The sequence below is a fragment of the Callospermophilus lateralis genome, chromosome 1 (assembly GCF_048772815.1).
Source record: "Callospermophilus lateralis isolate mCalLat2 chromosome 1, mCalLat2.hap1, whole genome shotgun sequence".
NCBI classification, from domain to species: Eukaryota; Metazoa; Chordata; class Mammalia; order Rodentia; family Sciuridae; genus Callospermophilus; species Callospermophilus lateralis.
The window spans coordinates 57,382,313-57,400,049 of record NC_135305.1 but is presented as its reverse complement, the minus strand read 5'-3'; the positions used below and the strand labels follow the sequence as shown (position 1 = coordinate 57,400,049).

The following is a 17,737-nucleotide window of genomic DNA, read 5'->3' as shown; positions in this document are numbered from 1 at the left end:
AAGGACTATGTATAATAGATATGTGAAGAATGAACACATAAATAAAATGACTGAAGTGGGCCATGTAGGAAAAATCCTCTGAAATCATAGTTTCATCTCTCACATTTAAATGTTTCAAAAGGTACTGTTACCCCAGGGATGCAGTCTACCTTCAAAAGATGGCTAATTCATTAATTGGAGGTATATTTAGGTCCAATATTGTTGATGTCAAAAGAAAGAAAGTTTACCATGGCTGAACCCTCGAGACTTAAAATTTTTTCCTTGATTTTAAAAAATCCTCTTGAAAATCAATAAAGCATTAACATACTTTTAATTTTTTCAGATGTCAAAAGCAAGGAGGAAAATGTCTAAATCACCATTTTTATCCTTGACATTTAGCTAGAACCTGCACTTCACAAGCACTCAATAAATATTTGTTGAATGAATGTATGAGAGCGCTTCTTGTAAGACAGGCATTGTGTTAACCACTAGGAAAATTCTTGGGAGATAAGTCGTTTTCAGAATTCTTTATTGGCTTTTCTTAGTGTAGCTACAGAGTGGTTAGAAAAAGCTGAATAAGAGAAAAAAATGCCTAAAATAAAAGTGTAATTGCTATGACCAATGATGAAACAAAAACATATGTATACTTGACTTCAGCACCAACCTGACCAGGCTTACAAATCCTCCATGAAATTTAATTAAAAATGAATTAAGACAAATGAACTTCAAATGGCTTTTGGACATAATTTTTATTTAAGCATGGGCTTTTAGCATGGCTCACCCTGGAGTGCAGCCTTCAGTTATTCTAATAGAGAGGTCAGGGATACAGGGGCCATTATAATCTTGCTGGTGTTGGTTGCACTTCATCCAAAGAAGATGTGAATATGACCCGCAGGAAAAACAACCCACGAAGAGAACACAATGAAAAAACATCCACTGTTTTACAAATCACTTTGTTACCACAGACACAAAATGGCAGTTACTGTTAGTAAATCAGCCACAGAACACTTTTTAAAAAAGAAATCTGTAGACAAGGAAATGGGAATTCCTTTGTGGGAGACAGGGTCTTCATACACAATTTTTAAGTAGAAAATATTTCAAGGTCAAGCATTTTTCTCATCCACAAAACAATGCTAGATCAACGTACATTTTAAGGAGTATATTAAAGGAGATACAATATCTTTACAACTATTATCTTGAATAGGTATTTCAATTAACTTTCTGCAGAATATAAGTAGATCAAAATTCAGCAGCAAAATATTGCAACATAACACGTAAATACAGTTTCAATGTGTTATACTGTAGAAGAGAATACAAAAAGGACAAACAATGATAATTTAATAATATAAAACATGATACAAAGCTGAAATACAGTCCACTTAAATAGTTTTGTGACCAAGAATGTTAAATACTGTGCTAAATGCCATTTTAAACATAAAATCTCTTAAATTTTTGTGCTTAAACTTTTTTTTTCAGTTAAACTATTTCTTATTTTCAATACTGCCACTGTAACTGATATTACAACAGATCACAATTTTCACGGACACATCAACATGGAGACATTTACTTATGAGCAAATAAGTCACTTGTCATTAGTTCACAGTGTGGGAAAGTGGTATACACTTGGTCTGGAGAAGGGCTTTCTGTTAACCACCAAGTCCTTCACAGATATTTCCTGATATCAGATGTGGTGAGAGGTTTAAAGGAATGGAAAGCAACACGTCACATGTTGGAAGGAAAAATATCTTTTTGATTCTTCATGGGTGTCGCCTAAGTGACCTTCGTCTTCTGTTGTAGAAGTGCCTGAGCCCATGTTGCCGTGAAAAATTCATCATGTAATTTTGTTTGCGAGTGCTGTTGAAATGAGAATGGATACAGGCAGGGAGGGAAAGGAGAAAGAGCATGTAAGTCCCATCATTGAATGTCAATCTATTCTAGATCCTAAGTTACCTGCTATTTGAAAGCTTTCAGGATTCATAGGTCATACTGACATTACCACCCAGGGACACAGGAACTAAAGACTGATACCCACAGCCACTGCCCTTGGCCCTAAAGAAATCCCTTTCTTTTCAGAACCAGAAAAGAATCAGAAAAAAAAGTCTTTTTTTTCTTGATTTATAGCAAAAGCAGACATACACTTTCGGATTTTAATTTTATTCTTGAGCTCTTCCTGAAAACATCTATTTGACAAACTTTAGAGGAAGTACATGCTGGGCCCATGACCTTATTTACATATATCTTTAACAAGTAGGAAAAATAGTTTGATCACTCCAGTAAAGATTTTCACTTAAAGCTTAAAAAGCAAAACAAAGAAAAGCAAACTTGTTGGATGAATCAGCTGAACCTTCTTAATTTATGCAGTCCCTGGATGCAAAATGAGGAAGTACATTTCTCTTAGAATGTTGGATTCCATTGTCTTCCTCAAACAGTAAGCAATGGTGGTGGTATTCTATACACAGGGATTTATGAAATGGATACTATGCTAAAAAGAGGTCATAAAATACAAAGGAGATGAAATTGAATATATAACTAATTGTAAACATGTTTACGTATTCTCCCTACATACACACATTGATACATACATACTATGTGTGAAGCTGGTAAAAATACTCAAAATGAATATCAGAAGCCTGCAGGAAACTGCATGGTACTGGGAGTGATGCTGCTAGGGTTTTGGCATGGAAAATACAGTTTTAAAAGGATCATAATCTATATCATCACTGAAAAGAATTATACTCACACACTGACCTGAATGACAACATATTTATATGTCACATCAATATGTGGTTTATGAGTGTGAGCCTATCAATATTTTCCATATTCACTGAGTCTCTTGACTACATGGTCCCAAAGCCTTTCATCCTTAATACAAGGAAACTTAAAACACATGCAGAGTGGGATAATGTCATATGAGGCGATCTCACTATAAAGATCAACATGACATGAATTTGAGTTAGGGAAAAGCAAAGGAAAAGGATAATTTTTCACTGAGAAGTGTAATCTTCTGGAATGTCAATCATTAATAATATACTAGTGTGGTGTAAAATGATGCTGTTTTGCCTAGTCTATTTTACTCAGCATTATACTTAGGGATATTATACTAGCACTTGTAAAATATAGAAAAATTTAAAGTAAGAGAATTTTATAGTTAAATTTGATCATTTGAAAATTTATAATAAACTGTCTCAAAGCAAAATACATAAATTCAATTTCATGTATAATTAAGAAGCAATAACATCTGTGTTAAAAACCTGATTAAAATATAGACATGAAATTGATATGTGTATTTTATAACATAAAGTGCTAATCACTTTCCACCCTGGATTTATTATAAAAATGCTATAAAATGGAAATAAAGAATATACTCTGCAGGCATTTTAAAGAAACATAAAAAAACCTCAGGTTTTGTCTTCAGGTGGCCTAACTACCCATGATATTCCATACATCACCTAAGTTGATCAGTTTCAATGTCACGTTGGAAGATGCAACAAATGTGTCCATTATTCATCAGCAGCTATAAGTACTAACTGCTGCCTCTGTAAAACTGAGTTACAAAAAAAGGACAAGGAGCTGATGCACTGAACTCATCCACATCAGAAGAAATTATCTGGTTACTTCTTTATTCACAAAATCTTGGGACTGGTTTTTGATCTATTCCTGCCAGCACCCTAGGTCATCTCATAGCCTTTCCCCAAGCTGTTATAGTGGTCCCCTAAACTAGTCTTCTTATCTCGGTTCTCTCCCCGTATGAACGAAACTCCATTGACAGAGAAACCATGAAGTGCTAGGAAAGAACAATTTAATAACACAATTGTGTGTCTGTTCTCCTATACAGACATACAATTGATTTGACACACCCATTTCAGTAAACTTTCCCCTGAATGATGGCTTCACCTTGCTCAAAAACCATTCCTAATTCTCTTGTGGATGGAGTGATACATAAGCCACTTTAACCAGATATCTTATGTTCTCTTGATGTTTTCAGGCTTTCTCTCCCCTTTGCTTCCTACATAGATTTGTCAGAAGTCTTTTCTACCTGAGTCACTAGTCAACCTCCAGCATCATATCTTCAATTAATTGCTTCATTCCTCCCTTTGTTCCTTCCTTCCTTCCTGGTACCACCTCTAACATCACATCTTTAATTCCTTCCTTCCCTTCCTTTGATCCTTGTTCCTTCCTTCTTGTACCAGGGATTAAACCCAGAGGTGCTTAACTAACACTGAGGCACATCCCCAGTCCTTATTAATTTATTTTTTATTTAGAGACAGGGTCTCACTAAGTCACTTAGGGCCTCGCTAAGTTGCTGAGGCTGGCTTTAAACTTGCGACCCTCCTGCCTCAGTTTCCCAAGCCACTGGAATTACAGGCTCACATCTTCAGTTTCTACTTGTTCAAGTATCACATTTTCTATATTGCTCACCCCTCCCCTCCAGAATTTTTTTTCTACTTTCAACTCTCATAGTGCTCATTTACTACTTTGAATGGAGTTTATGTTCATATCTTGGCTCCCCATGTCTAAACTTCTGCCTGTCCCCCAGCTCCCCCCACCCCATCCCACAGCACTGAGCCTCCTGCCTGACCCTTGGGTGGTCAAGTTGTGTTTATTGAACTTTTGGTGACTTACTGATTGGATTCCTGTCGTAAATCATTACTCTTTAACTATAAGGAATAATTGCAAAGTTAAAGCAATGAGATTATTTTGTTGAAAACACGTTTAAAGATATAAAGTACTAAAAAAAAGTTAAAATACTTTACATTAAAAACTACAAACATAGAACACTCAAGATATTTAATTATTGACATAAAAGTTACCTCAGTATATGGGAACAAAGGAACATTTAATTTAAACAAAAGTTGGTGTATGTTTAATGGCTTTAAAGCAACTTTGCTGTGTAATTATTGGCTTGTTATAGAGCTGATTTAAATTTTCCATCCTTATGTGTCAGAAGATAAATATTAGCAGATTTCAGATCTTTAATACCCTGCAAATTAGCCCAGGGTGGAAGTTTATAGCTAATTCAGGAGGCACATTGATTCACTGGGCACTCTTTAATTTGGGATAAGTTTATGTATTAGGACCATATCTTTGGATTCCCGAGAATGTTAAAGTGCACTCAGTAATGTGCTTGTTTTAGATGCCTAGCGTTTAAATGGTCATATTAAAAAATGACTTTTAAAGCATCCTTTCAATTAACTGGTTATTTGGTAATGTGAAACATAAATCTCTCTCAAGCCAGTTAGGTTGGAATCTAGTCAGGTGGATATTTTTCCAGTTCATAAGGCTTTTAAAATCAAACATTATGAGGAGCTAGAGCAAAATGCTGTCTAAACCTAGGACCATTTAATAAACTGGTATGGTTATAAACAGTTATTGTGTCTTCTAAAATGTCTAACTTGCAACACTGCATATTAGGGAAGTTTTTAATAGGTTTAAAGATCTAATATTTACTCATTTTTTTGTTTGTGAAGTTTATCTGAGTCTATTTTTGCTTTTGATACATATAGATGTGTAGCTATAGATAACCTCATCAATAATAATAGGTGCAATGGATTTTTAAAGATTTATTTCTTTATTGCATACAGGGGAAAGTAATGTTTAAATAAGTTCAATGAAAGCCAGTAGTACTCATGCCAAAAGCATGTTATGTCACTTGACATGTCAATTTGTTTTGGTGGTGGATAGAACTAGGACCATTTTGAAATTCTCCCCTTAAGAGTAGTCATTAAAAGAAGGGAAAACAAACATCAGGGATTCCTGAAAATACAATTTAGATTTCCATTGTTGGAAGGAGTTTAGGGACTTAGATGGTATGTGGAATTATGATTCTGCATGGGAAATATGGGTGGTGCAAGATCTTTGAAGAACTAGTGACTCTCTTCTCTTTAGAACCATTACTCTACTGGAGCCACATCTTAGCTCATTTGTTATTATGAAAACAATTCAACTGATTTTTTTTCTTTTTTGTGCATGTGTGGTATTGGGCCTTGTGCATATTAGGCAAGTGCTCTACCACTGAGATACATTCACAGCCCTCTACTGATTTTTTAATGGATTCTAAAGGAAATGGGAGAGATGGAGATAAATAGAAGAATCTGACATGAAATTGAGGCATTTTTACTGGTCTGTAATTAACTCATTTTTCATCAAAAATTCGCTCAATAAATGATGATTTAGATGAATGTAGAAATAAGAATCCAGTGGACGATTAGACATATCTTTCAGAGAACAATTGGTGAGGGTAAGATGAAAGCTGCCATTCAAACTAACTCATGATAGTCCTTGGCATAGAGGAAATTCATTTGAATTTCAAGACAAACACATTTTGGGGAAGACTACATATTAGTAAGTGTAGGCCTAAATGTCCCAGACATACTAAAGTCTTCCTGTTTCTCTTCTTAGCTAAATGGAGATGAGAATAATATCTGATAACGCATATCTCTGGGAGTAGTAAGGATTAAATGAAAATTTGCAATATCATATATAGATGTTCAAAAAATGATAACCATTTTACTTTCTTTCTTAAGTTTTAAAGTATCTTAACTAGTGGACAAGTATAAGTATATATTAAAGGTAGCCAGTCTTATCTAAGGACAGGATCTAGAACTCATAAAGTATCATGAATAAATCTACTCCTCTCTGCTAATTTATTGATTGACTTAGAATAGACTTGTAAAGGGGCTGGGGCTATAGCTCAGTGGTAGAGCGTTTGCCTGGCATGTGTAAGGCACTAGGTTCAATCCTCAGTACAACATAAAAAAATAAATTAAACAAAACAAAAGAATGGACTTGTAAAGTCAAGCCACCTTCATGTGTCTCTAGCCTCATAGGTCTTTTGAAAAACATTACATTTAATCAGGACTCCTAGATCTTCTACACACATCTTTTATTGTCACATTCCTCATAACAAACTTGTAAACTGTGAGCTTCAAGCACACTTCATATAGTGCCAGACATAGAGGAGAAACTAAGTCAGATCTACTGACCAGTGAAGGAATGCTAATGAGCACTCTGGCCTCCGTGGTTGTGCCCATATTGTATAGGTTAGAGACTTCTCTCAATGTGGCTATCTCTTGAATTTACACAGATACAGGTTTCAAATGTTCCATTGTATCCCAATGTCATTTATAATAGCTGTTTTCATAGATTTTTATTTTCAGTTGCAGAGGTCTTCTACAAAACTTCTCAGTTAACTTTGGTAACATTGATCAAAGTAATAGTAAACAGTTCCCCAGATTTAGTGAGGAGGACTTACCTTACTCTAGTGGAAAACCAATGACAGCAAATAATGAAATATAACACAAGTTAAAAAATGGCTTTCAATGCATGCAGCACTGTGATTAGTCATAAAAGTCTGACCAGGTTTAGACGCAATATAGGATTTTTCATCTCTTTTGAAAATAAAAATTAAACAAGTTATTTCTTATTCTCCTATACCCGATATATACATACACTTAACTTTTTAATGTAATGCAACATGCAATATTTGCTCATAACCATATGTCAAGGTACATGTAGCCATAGTACTACATTTGGCATAAATGTTGCATATAAAGTATAAATATTAAATCAATAGTTTAATGACCACTATTAATTTTATCTGATTTTCAATTATTTATATTTTAGGAAATACTAATTCCTGATTATAATAAGGAATGGGCTTTGAAAATGCAGAAGTCCTCTACATCAGATAACACAATCAAATTTAATAAAGGATAAATATGCTTTGCAACAAATGTAATATGCTCATCTCCATAAATCATTTGTGCCAAAAAACGTGACAGTATCTTGATGATGAATAGCATGAGGGGATGGTCATGATGGAACTTATATTAAAATCTGATAAATGTGTTTAAGGCCACAGCAACATGTTGGTTCTCAATTCTCAGTAAATGTGATAATAATTCACTTTTAATTAAATCATTTCACAAATGCTAGCTTTTTACTGAGTGATTCGCTTTCAAGGTACACATGCAAAAATCAGCCCACTTCATTATACACATGACAGGTTGTGACTTAGACATGTACACAGGAGATGTGATGTGTGAATGAAATGCATAGTTGGGTGAGGAAGATTCTTAGGAGAGAAAGATGAGTGCCCAACAAAACAGGTTAAGACAAGGAATTCTCTTCTATCCTAAGAAGAACCCCACCAGCATGGATCTTGTGAGGGATCTGCCCAAATGTATTAACAAACATTTACTGAAAAACAAATGTTCTACGCTAGCAAATGAATTCAGAGAAATTAGGTTTCTGACACTGGATTGTCAATGATCATGTTATGCTACATCATTTAGACTTTAGGGAATGAGGAGTTTTTGTAAGCTAGTGAGGCTGGATAAAGATGATCTGTCAATTCAGTTTATCTGCTACATGGCAGATTAGCAGGGGCTAATCATCATGAAGCACTTTTCATATGTAGGTTTTACTGGAAAATATCACGAGAGTGGGAAGATTACACTCTCAAACAAGCATAAGAGACTTTGTTAAATGCTGAAATGGTGGTTTTTATCTTTATGGTACAGGGCTGGTCGTTCTGTGTATCCATACTTATGGAACTCAAATCTTTCCACATGTAGTCTTTGAGAATTAAACTAGTGAATTCAAAATATGTCATGTATCCTGTTCATTTAGGATGCACTTCAAAATCTTGAAATATTTTCAAAAGTGCTGAATTTGTTCTTATCAACCTCATCAGTCCTTTTGATTAATATGGGCAGTATAGAGATTAAATTCAAGGTAAGATACCATGCGTGAACACAGTTTTTCTTTCTAGGGGTTTTTAGCATGTGTCCTTGGTGCACATGCACAAAAGCGAAACTATGATAATAAAGCTAGAGTAAGGCCAATCTTCACTTAGAAAATACATTCTTAAAAATTTGTAAGTGAAATGTATGCCCCCAACCATTAGTTGCAAAAACATATTAGTAGCCCTATTTGCAGCATTCATTTAGGTAGGGCTTGTGTCTCTGAAGATGTGTGCCTTGGATTTCTCCTTTACTCCGCACCTGAGGAGCAAACATTACCAGCTCATAGAACTAAATATTCTGCTATAGACATGTTGTTAAATGAGAAAATATTCTCAATTAATATGGCTTTATGGGAGTATTCTACTTGTCTACTTTAAAATATGCATCTTCCATAGGAAAGTTATAATTAGCAATATTTGTGAATCATGACACAAACCTTGGCTAGCTTCTTTGCGTCTCACATGATTGAAAGACACTCTGGGACATTATTATATGTTATTTTTCTGATTCCTCTACAACTATTTTATGTTCATTAAATAAATGCATCATGCTGAACAGCTACCAAGTGCATATTAATGAATGCTTAAAAGTTTTTGTGACTCTTAAAGAAGTACTTTGAAAAGGTATAGTAGCTAGAAATGTTGAACACTGACAGTAGAACAAAACATCAAAAACAGGTCTTAAAATATACTTTAAGATTATATTTTTGAAAATAACTCATTGAATTCAGCTTTGTGGGGAAAAGAAAGAAAATAAGGTTACTTCTATAATTTTTAACACATGTTTGAAATGTCATTGGAGAGAGAGTATTTGGTTTCATGTATATAAAATATGTACACAAAAAGTGTTTGGCAATATCTGTGAAGTTATAATCTCTAGGTGACTCGCTGAAAGAAGATTTGCAATCAAACAACTGTGCAATACCAAGTATATGTGGTGATGGCCTTTTCTCATTTGGAACATTTTAGTGCTCTGAGAGATTGAGATGATGACAAGTACAGGCATGTGATAAGTTCTTCAAAGTAATAAAATGAAGTGATACAATACATAGTGTAGCCTCAGAATAATACCAGAAACACTAAGAGTTTCTGAACTTCATTTTTATAATAGTATTGTGATGCTGGTAGTTGCTTATACAAATTAATAGCAACACTAGGTATTCTGGAAGGTTCTCTTGGGGGCTATGTGAGGCTTCCTGTTGGGGTTCTGAAAGTCTCTGAGGCAGCATGTCAATAGGCAGCAGAGAACAAGCTCTGTTTCCAGCTTATGGAGGGGTTGTGTTACTGAATGTCAGGGAGGTCTGTACTTCTGCTCTTCAATTTTAGTCCAAGGGAAGTGATGATATGTCTCTGAAATCCAAAGTAGGTGACTCTAATTGCTTGTCTGGGTGGGAGAAGAAATATCTACTCAAATGTATGATATGCTGAGAATTTTTATGTCTATCAAGGGTAGAATTAGCATCCTGCTTTCTTCTGAGGACTGACAAGTTTTGAAGTTTCCACAGGAATTGTCAGGCACAGGAAACTTCATTAATGCAAACTTTCTTGGCAGGAAATCTGAGAGATAAGAGTGGTTATTGACTCTAATTTGAGTCTGAATGAATTTATTGGAATCACCTGAGGTGTTTTAAAAACTGATTGATGCTCAGTTCCCACTGCAGATCAATTTGAACCATCCACAGGGATGGGCCTGGACTATTAAGACATTCCTTGATGCTTTCAGAAACTTCCCAAGTGATTCTGACATTCAATCAGACTGAGAATCACTGCTCTGTAAGGAAAGTAGCCAGGGCAAAACAACTTAAGGGTTGAATTTTTATCTACGAGGACATCTTTCTAGGGGCTCACTCTATGTATATTCATGTTAAGCCCAAGTTATTTTATTCTCCTGGAATAATGTATCTGTGGAAATCAATAGCTAAGTAGAACATCAGCCTCATGTTCAGATTCAAAAGAGTCTGGACTGTTCCTTTAAACTTCAACTTTGTCTTGTGGAGGCAGAGCCCAGCAAGTTGTCCAAAAGCAGCAGAGCGCACAGTGGGGGCTTGTGTAGGGACCGGGTTGCTCTTGGAGTCGGGGTTGATATGGATGCCATGCAAGCAGGTGCCTCAGTGAGAACTAAGACAGGGCTAGCTCAAGACTGAAGAGTTCAGCTCATGGCTATGATCGAAAGAAAACAAATCTGGTAGTTTTCCTACCAATCAATCATTTAAATTTGCTTTCAAAATGACTGAAATCAGCCACAAGACTGATTTCACTTTGGATTTGGTAAACAGAATGAACATTTGAACCTATCTACCGAGAAGATTCGCCTCTCCTTGCCAACCACTTGGTGCCATCAGTTCGAACCCGTCGAGACATAAGCATTCCAGTTCTACAGGAACTAGATTGTTAGAGAAAAAGCAAGTCATCTCTCTGCGAGGGAATAGTCAACCCAGCCAGGGGAAAGCAGTGACAGCCCTATTTCCTGGGAGAAACCAGCGGGGACACCCTTAGCCCATTGGGTGCTGGTATTGGTCCGTGGGGATCGGAAACCACAGATTCTGTATTCTAGATGCAGTCATGCCATTAAATGGAGAATGCCTCGGGCATCTGTGGCTAAGATAGGAGGCTGTAATTGGGCATGTTGGCCACCAACACTCTGTATATAGACCAGTACAGATCCTTCTCTTTTAGGGTATCATTCTATTTTACAAGGCAACCCAAATCTGGCATAAGATATTGTTTCCCGTTTACCTGGAGACTTGTTTTATCCAATTTAACCACTGATGTCAATCCTTAAATAAATGTTTTACTTACTGAAGATTTTTTCTAAGGTACATTAAGATATATTCAGGGCTTTGTTATTTCACTGTCGACTTGAGCTATAGCTTGCAGTTGCTGAAGAGTGTAAGCCAAAGTGGTCCTGTGGGAACCTTCTTATCAGGAACATTTCTTACTCAATCAAGGGAGCATGCCAGATCAAAGGAGCTTCAAACCTTTCTCAAATGGACACAGGATGCCATGTATCAGATACTCACAGGACGACCTCCACATGGTCCAAAGCCCACTGATCATGACCTGTTCCATTGTGGCGTGGTTGCCACCAGCGCAGTAGGACTCCTTTCATCCGTGCTTCCCTGGGTCACAGATAGAAGGAAAAAGAGGTTGAACACCAGCAAACAGAACTTTCTGGAAGATAACTTGCCCACTTTAGATATTGCAATAGGTTGAATCAATACAACTTTGGGCATGGAATTTGCTTAGGTCATATTGCTCTTCTAAGCAGCATTTTATTAGCCACTCAATGAGATGTACTTCTTTTCCACGTCTCTCCCTCTTTTCCCTTGCTCCAGGAATAGCAACACATTTGATCACAAACATGAAATCCTTCGTGTGACAGGCACTGTGCTGGAAGTGGGTGAACAATGCTAAGCAAAACTGACATGACCGTTTATGCTCAGTAAATTTTCAAATTAGCATATCAAGCAGAAAATAAAAATTGTTTCCCAGGAACAGAAATACTGTTTAAATAAAGGGATGTATGCAAAAAGTGCCTTTGCATGAGTTGTTATTTTCTATTCCCTCTTGCCCTTCTTCCTTGCTTCCTATCCTAACAGACGGTAGTAACATAACCTTTGGAGATCTGCATTAGTCTTGATTCTACACTGCCTAGTTTTGTGGTATTGGTCCAGTAACTTCACCCAACCTTCGCCTCACACTCTGTGATTCTCTGGGAGCAGGAGAGAGACCATGCATTTCTAACCAGGCTACTTACAGGGGAACATTGTAAGACACCCTCTGAGCTTGTGTGAAGTCCTTTGGCTGGTGCTGAGCGATGACATGCCAGGTGATGCCATTGTTGACGCTGTACTGCAGCAGCACTGCCTTGTCCACGGCATGGGGGCCACTCAGGTCACTGTTGCAGCTGTCTGTCTGGGATGTGCTCCCAATTTGTAGAACAAACATAATTTTGCTGAAAAACACAGTGGAAATTGTATTAAAACAAAAGTCAGGATGTATCAAAGGAGAGATACTTTCTTAATCATTGTTATTAAAGTTCACAAAATCAGCTCTCTGTATCTGTAGATTTGGCACCTGTGGATTCAACTAATTACAGACAGAAAATATGGAAAAAAATTACATCTGTATTGAATGTGTCTTCTTCTTATTATCCAAGCAAGACAGTATAGCTGCTGTTTATAAAGCATTTATGTTGTATTTAGTATTATAAATGATCTAGAAATGATTTAAAATATATAGGAGGATTAGAATAGGTGATGTCCAGCTGGGTGCTGTGGCAGATGCCTGTAATCCCAGAGGCTTGGAAGGCTGAGGCAGGAGGATCTCGAGTTCAAGGCCAACCTCAGCAAAAAACAAGGTACTCAGCAACTCAGTGAGACCCTGTCTCTAAATAAAACACAAAATAGGGCTGGGGATATGGCTCAGTGGTTGAGTGCCCCTGAATTCAATCCCTGGTTACCCTCCCCTCCCAAAACAAAACAAAACAAAACAAAAAAATGACGAGGGATGTGGCTCAGTGGTAAAGCACCCTTGGATTTAATCCTCAGTACCAAAAGAAAAAAAAAAAAAGAAAGAAAGAAAGAAAGAAAAAAAATTAGCATAGGTTATGTCCAAATACCACATCATTTAAAAAAATTTTTTTAGTTGTGATGACTTTTATTTTATTTATTTATTTATATGTGGTACTGAGAATCAAACCCAGTGCCTCACATGCCAAGCAAGAGCTCTACCACTGAGCCATAACCCCAGCGCCCCCTAACATCATTTTATATGACTTGAGCATCCATGGGTTTCCATACTGTTTGTATGAATATCAAGTAAAAATAGATATGAATAAATCATATTAGTCATACAATTTATTTGTTATCTTTTATATTAGACCTGTGAAAAGTAACTCAGAAGGCTGCTTTTCTACAAAAAGAAAACAATTTTGACTTTCTAAGATGGCTTGTCTTTTTATGATGCTGGAAATCTTTTTAGAGTATTTCACCTGAAACACCTTCTATTCTCCAAATTGTAACATGAACCAAATGGGCAGCTGAGGACCTGGAGAAGGTAAGGAATAAAATTGCCATATTTATATGATATACTTTTTACAAATAGCTCCAAGCAGAAGAGCATCTGGACAAAGATAAATCATCATGTCTATTTTAGAGAAGGTTGTCTGGATGTCAGAGATGAGGAAAACTAGGAACATGCAGGCTCTGGCTCACATCTGCTCTGTCCCACTCATCTTCTTGCTTTTCATAGGCATTCTTGCACTTAGAAGACATAGCTTTTAAATAGAGGAAATATATCCTCTGAAGATTCCTAGTGATTTACAGAATGGCCCTATTTAGAGTATATGGTCAAATAAAGAACCTTCTTAAAACTTACATTTGCATAAATTAAGTTAAAATAAAGTTACTTGTACCATATGTTGTGTAACTGTTAACCAAGTGCTTTGGTGCAGCTGTTCGTATATAGGGTCAAGGAAGACATCAGGTGTCTCTAGACTAACTATATAATTTTGGTAGGAAAAAATGTGAATAAGTGGTTTATATTAACAGTCTCATGCATCTATCCACCATCTGTATGGTGAATACAACTTTTAGAATCTCCATGGTTATCATACAGGGATTCATACTGTTTTCATTGTTTATCATATAAAGGGCTACTAAACCTGCTTTTCTGCCTCTGAAAATACATTCCTAATATTTTATAAAGCGAACATCTACTTCATTGGTCAAGTGTCTAAATCTCAAATGTCCTCATAGCTCCTGAAAACTCATCAGCATTCAGGGAATATTCCAGTCCAGTACTTAGTAACATTTCTAAAGTCTTGGAATCTTTTCTTGAATTACACAGATGAAAAACTGTGACTATTCTGGCTAAGGCAGAATGGATGGGAAGAGCAGGTAGAGAAAGAAATTTGACCTTCTGGGGTCTCCTTTTCTTTGTTACTTTCCTAGTCCATTTGCAGGATTTCTGTCTATATGATTGTATACTAATATTCAATTCCTGTAGAGCATGTGAAGTATTAATGATCTCATGCATTTATTCACCATTACTACTTACTGAATTTAAGCCAAATAGAGGTATAAGTTTGCATTCCTAAAATATTCATAAACACGTTTATTTTACATACATGCCTGTGGTCAACATTAAGTTATCTATAAGGATTTCCTAGCCAATTTTTTATATTTGGATATTTCTCCCAATATATGTCCATGTTACAACCACTCAGCCAATATGTATGAAGAAGTATAGAACAATTCTACAATAAATTTAAGCAAAAATTATTCTGAGTTGGTAAAACTTATAATGCTTCCTTGCACCAAATTCAAATAGTATTTAGGTTTCCTCTACTTGGTGACATCTGTTTCTTAAAGTTCAAGATCAAAGCTAACAGCGTCTGGACTACAACACAGAGGGTTGGTTACCTTGCTCGAGTGAGATCCAGAGGTTTGGTAGCAGCTTGCCTTATCTGACAGCCATTAAAATAGAGTGAGTCTCCATGGGCATAGGGTGCCAGTTGCCCACAGCCACTTCCTATTACGCCACCTTGAATGGTCTCCCAGTTTGCCTCAGTGACTCTTGCTGATTCAAAATTATCTTTAATGTAACTAGGAAGATCGTGACTGAAAACAGAGCAATCATCACCTACGGGTAAAGGAATAATCACAGAAATCAGAATTGGCTGGAACAAGCAGAATCACCAGAGAATAAGTATTCAGTTTTAGATTTGAGCCATTGTTACTGCAAAAATGGCAAGGGCCTGGGGTCTGGGGTTCAGTGGTAAAGCATTTGCCTGACATGTGCAATGCCCTAGGTTCAATCCCAGTGCCACCATTTAAAAAAAAAAAAAAGAAGAAGAATGGCAAAATACCAAGTAGACACAGACTCCTAGAAATAAATCTTTTTTTGTTGTTGAAAAACATTCATTATTTTTGAGATAATGTTCATTAAAATATGTAGGTGCCAATGTAGTTATGCTTGTGTGCATCTGTTATTGAAATACCACAGCATCTGGCCAGGCCTTGCTTGTTTGTAAATGATAAGTCTCAGTAGGGAGCTTGACCTGGCATGAGAGGCCAATCTAATTTCTTTCTTCCCAGCATGATTTTGTAGAAATAAGTCATGTTCTTGATCTCCTTCCAGCTCTACATTGCTTAGTGCAGAGTATGAATCTTAATTCATTGCATCTAGCACAATACTTAGCCTATTTAAGATATTCAATAATAATTCTGGAATAAATAAACAAATACTGAATAAACTGAGAGTATCTGTCAGAGAACACTGATCTGAAATATTATCATTTAAGTAAGACCCTATGTTAGCAAGGTGATTCGAACAGTATATATTTTCTAAATGTCCACCAAAGTTCAAAATCAAAAGGCCAAGTACTGTTGGTTTATGGGGAGGGCAAATTCCAGACATCTGGGACTTCTTGTGAGGACATTTGATTCATTAGTTTGCCTAAAGTTAAAATTCTTTAGCTAATTCACAGATGGACCCAGCTGGTCTCAGTGGCAATGATAACAGGAGAAAGGAGATGGCTAAGTAATTTCTAACATCAGAGATGTGCATCAGTCTACATTAATCATAGCCACTTCAGCTGGAGGCAAGGAAATAGCATCAACCAAGAAATCAAAATATATCCTATTCCGAAATTCAAATATATGGATTTTAACCTTGTATGCCTAGGGAGAGTTGTATAATTCTGATCCTCTTTGGAAAAATCTCTCATCTATGAGAACTTAACAAAGTTGACTGGAAAATACCACCCCAATACTGTCTTCTCTCCAACTGTTACTAGCTGTGTGATGTCTGGCTAGTCGCTTAGCTTCCCTGAGTCTCAGTTTCTTTACCTATTGAGTGGGTATAATTATCTTCATGATAGGAAACGTGCAGATGTCATAAATATTAAATGACTCTGGAAAATGGGATTGGTATATATTATGTCAACAATAAAGCATAAGAGAGTGTATGGATTAAGTCAGATAATTAACTTGCCATATGGCAGGTATTAGGCTATTAGGATATAATGGTAATTGTGTAAAGTGAACTTTGTAATGACCTGTTAAAAATATCGGATTTAAGGAAAGCAGGGTTATAAGCTTCCTAATAACCTGACAAAAATTTTCCTGTGATGTGAAGTTCTGAGTAGATACTATTCCAAATACACACTTGGCCTCTAGAAACTGATGCAGGGAAAAGGAATGGATGTCTTTGAGTCATGAAAGTTATTTTGAGTGATAAAGTGACCTGGGCAGCACAGCATCTTGAGTTATCAGCTACTTCTTGGGAGGACAGTGGCAGCTGCTATTGAAGAGGCTGAGGAAGGGTGGATATAGACAAGTGCATCGTGGAAAATAGCCATTGACAAAGTATTTAGGGTTGGGCAGCTAGGCCAGGAAGGAGAGAGGCCAAGAAGTAGAATTCAGTGTTGGGGGTATGGGTGGGGCAGGAAGTTATATGAAAGATAGAAAATGTAAAATACTACAGAATATCCTGAGTAGATTTATTTGGATTCATATTCACTTATAAACTTATAGAATATCCTGAGTGGATTTCATTCTGTATTGCAAAAAAAAAAAAAAAAAAAAAAAAAAAAAAAAAAAAAAGAAAAGAAAAGAAAAAAGAAAAAAACTTCCATGAAGAAAACATAAAACTATTCTTGGAAATTAATTCCAAAGAGAAATAATTTTGTGTTCAAGGAGACCTCCTCAGCCTGGAGTTCCTATGCATTTCCTAATGGGCTCCTGTAGACATGTTAAGACAAGGAGACCTCCTGGTGTTCGGAAAAAAAAATGGCCCAGGGTTCACACCTTGGAAACTCTCATCACAGATGCAGATGGCGCCAGTGGTACAGTATCCGTGTCCACTGCAGAGCTTGGGGCAAGCCTCTCCAATGTACACATGGTCAATGGCCCAGCTTTGCTTCTCAATTTCTTCCCCTTTCTGGATCCAGCGGAACTGTGTCGCACTGAAGAGACCCAGAGAGAACAGAAGAGAGTTATCAGTAAG

At 36.4% G+C, this 17,737-nt stretch overlaps 1 protein-coding gene across 2 annotated transcripts in view; it reads right to left on the bottom strand.

Annotated features, from left to right (window-relative positions):
• Positions 1–709: 709 nt before the first annotated feature.
• Positions 710–17,737, bottom strand: part of Reln (reelin) — a 452,906-nt gene continuing 435,878 nt past the window's right edge. Inside the window, exons 60-65 of one of the 2 annotated variants that reach the window (XM_076862447.2) lie at positions 17,539–17,696; positions 15,151–15,370; positions 12,483–12,680; positions 11,746–11,844; positions 7,232–7,237; positions 710–1,833 (exon numbers count right to left, since the gene is read on the bottom strand). In XM_076862447.2, coding sequence (XP_076718562.1) covers positions 1,737–1,833; positions 7,232–7,237; positions 11,746–11,844; positions 12,483–12,680; positions 15,151–15,370; positions 17,539–17,696 — 778 coding nt within the window. In that variant the 3' untranslated portion in view covers positions 710–1,736. The remainder of the gene's footprint in view (positions 1,834–7,231; positions 7,238–11,745; positions 11,845–12,482; positions 12,681–15,150; positions 15,371–17,538; positions 17,697–17,737) is intronic. The other variant, XM_076862444.2, reaches the window with a different exon arrangement.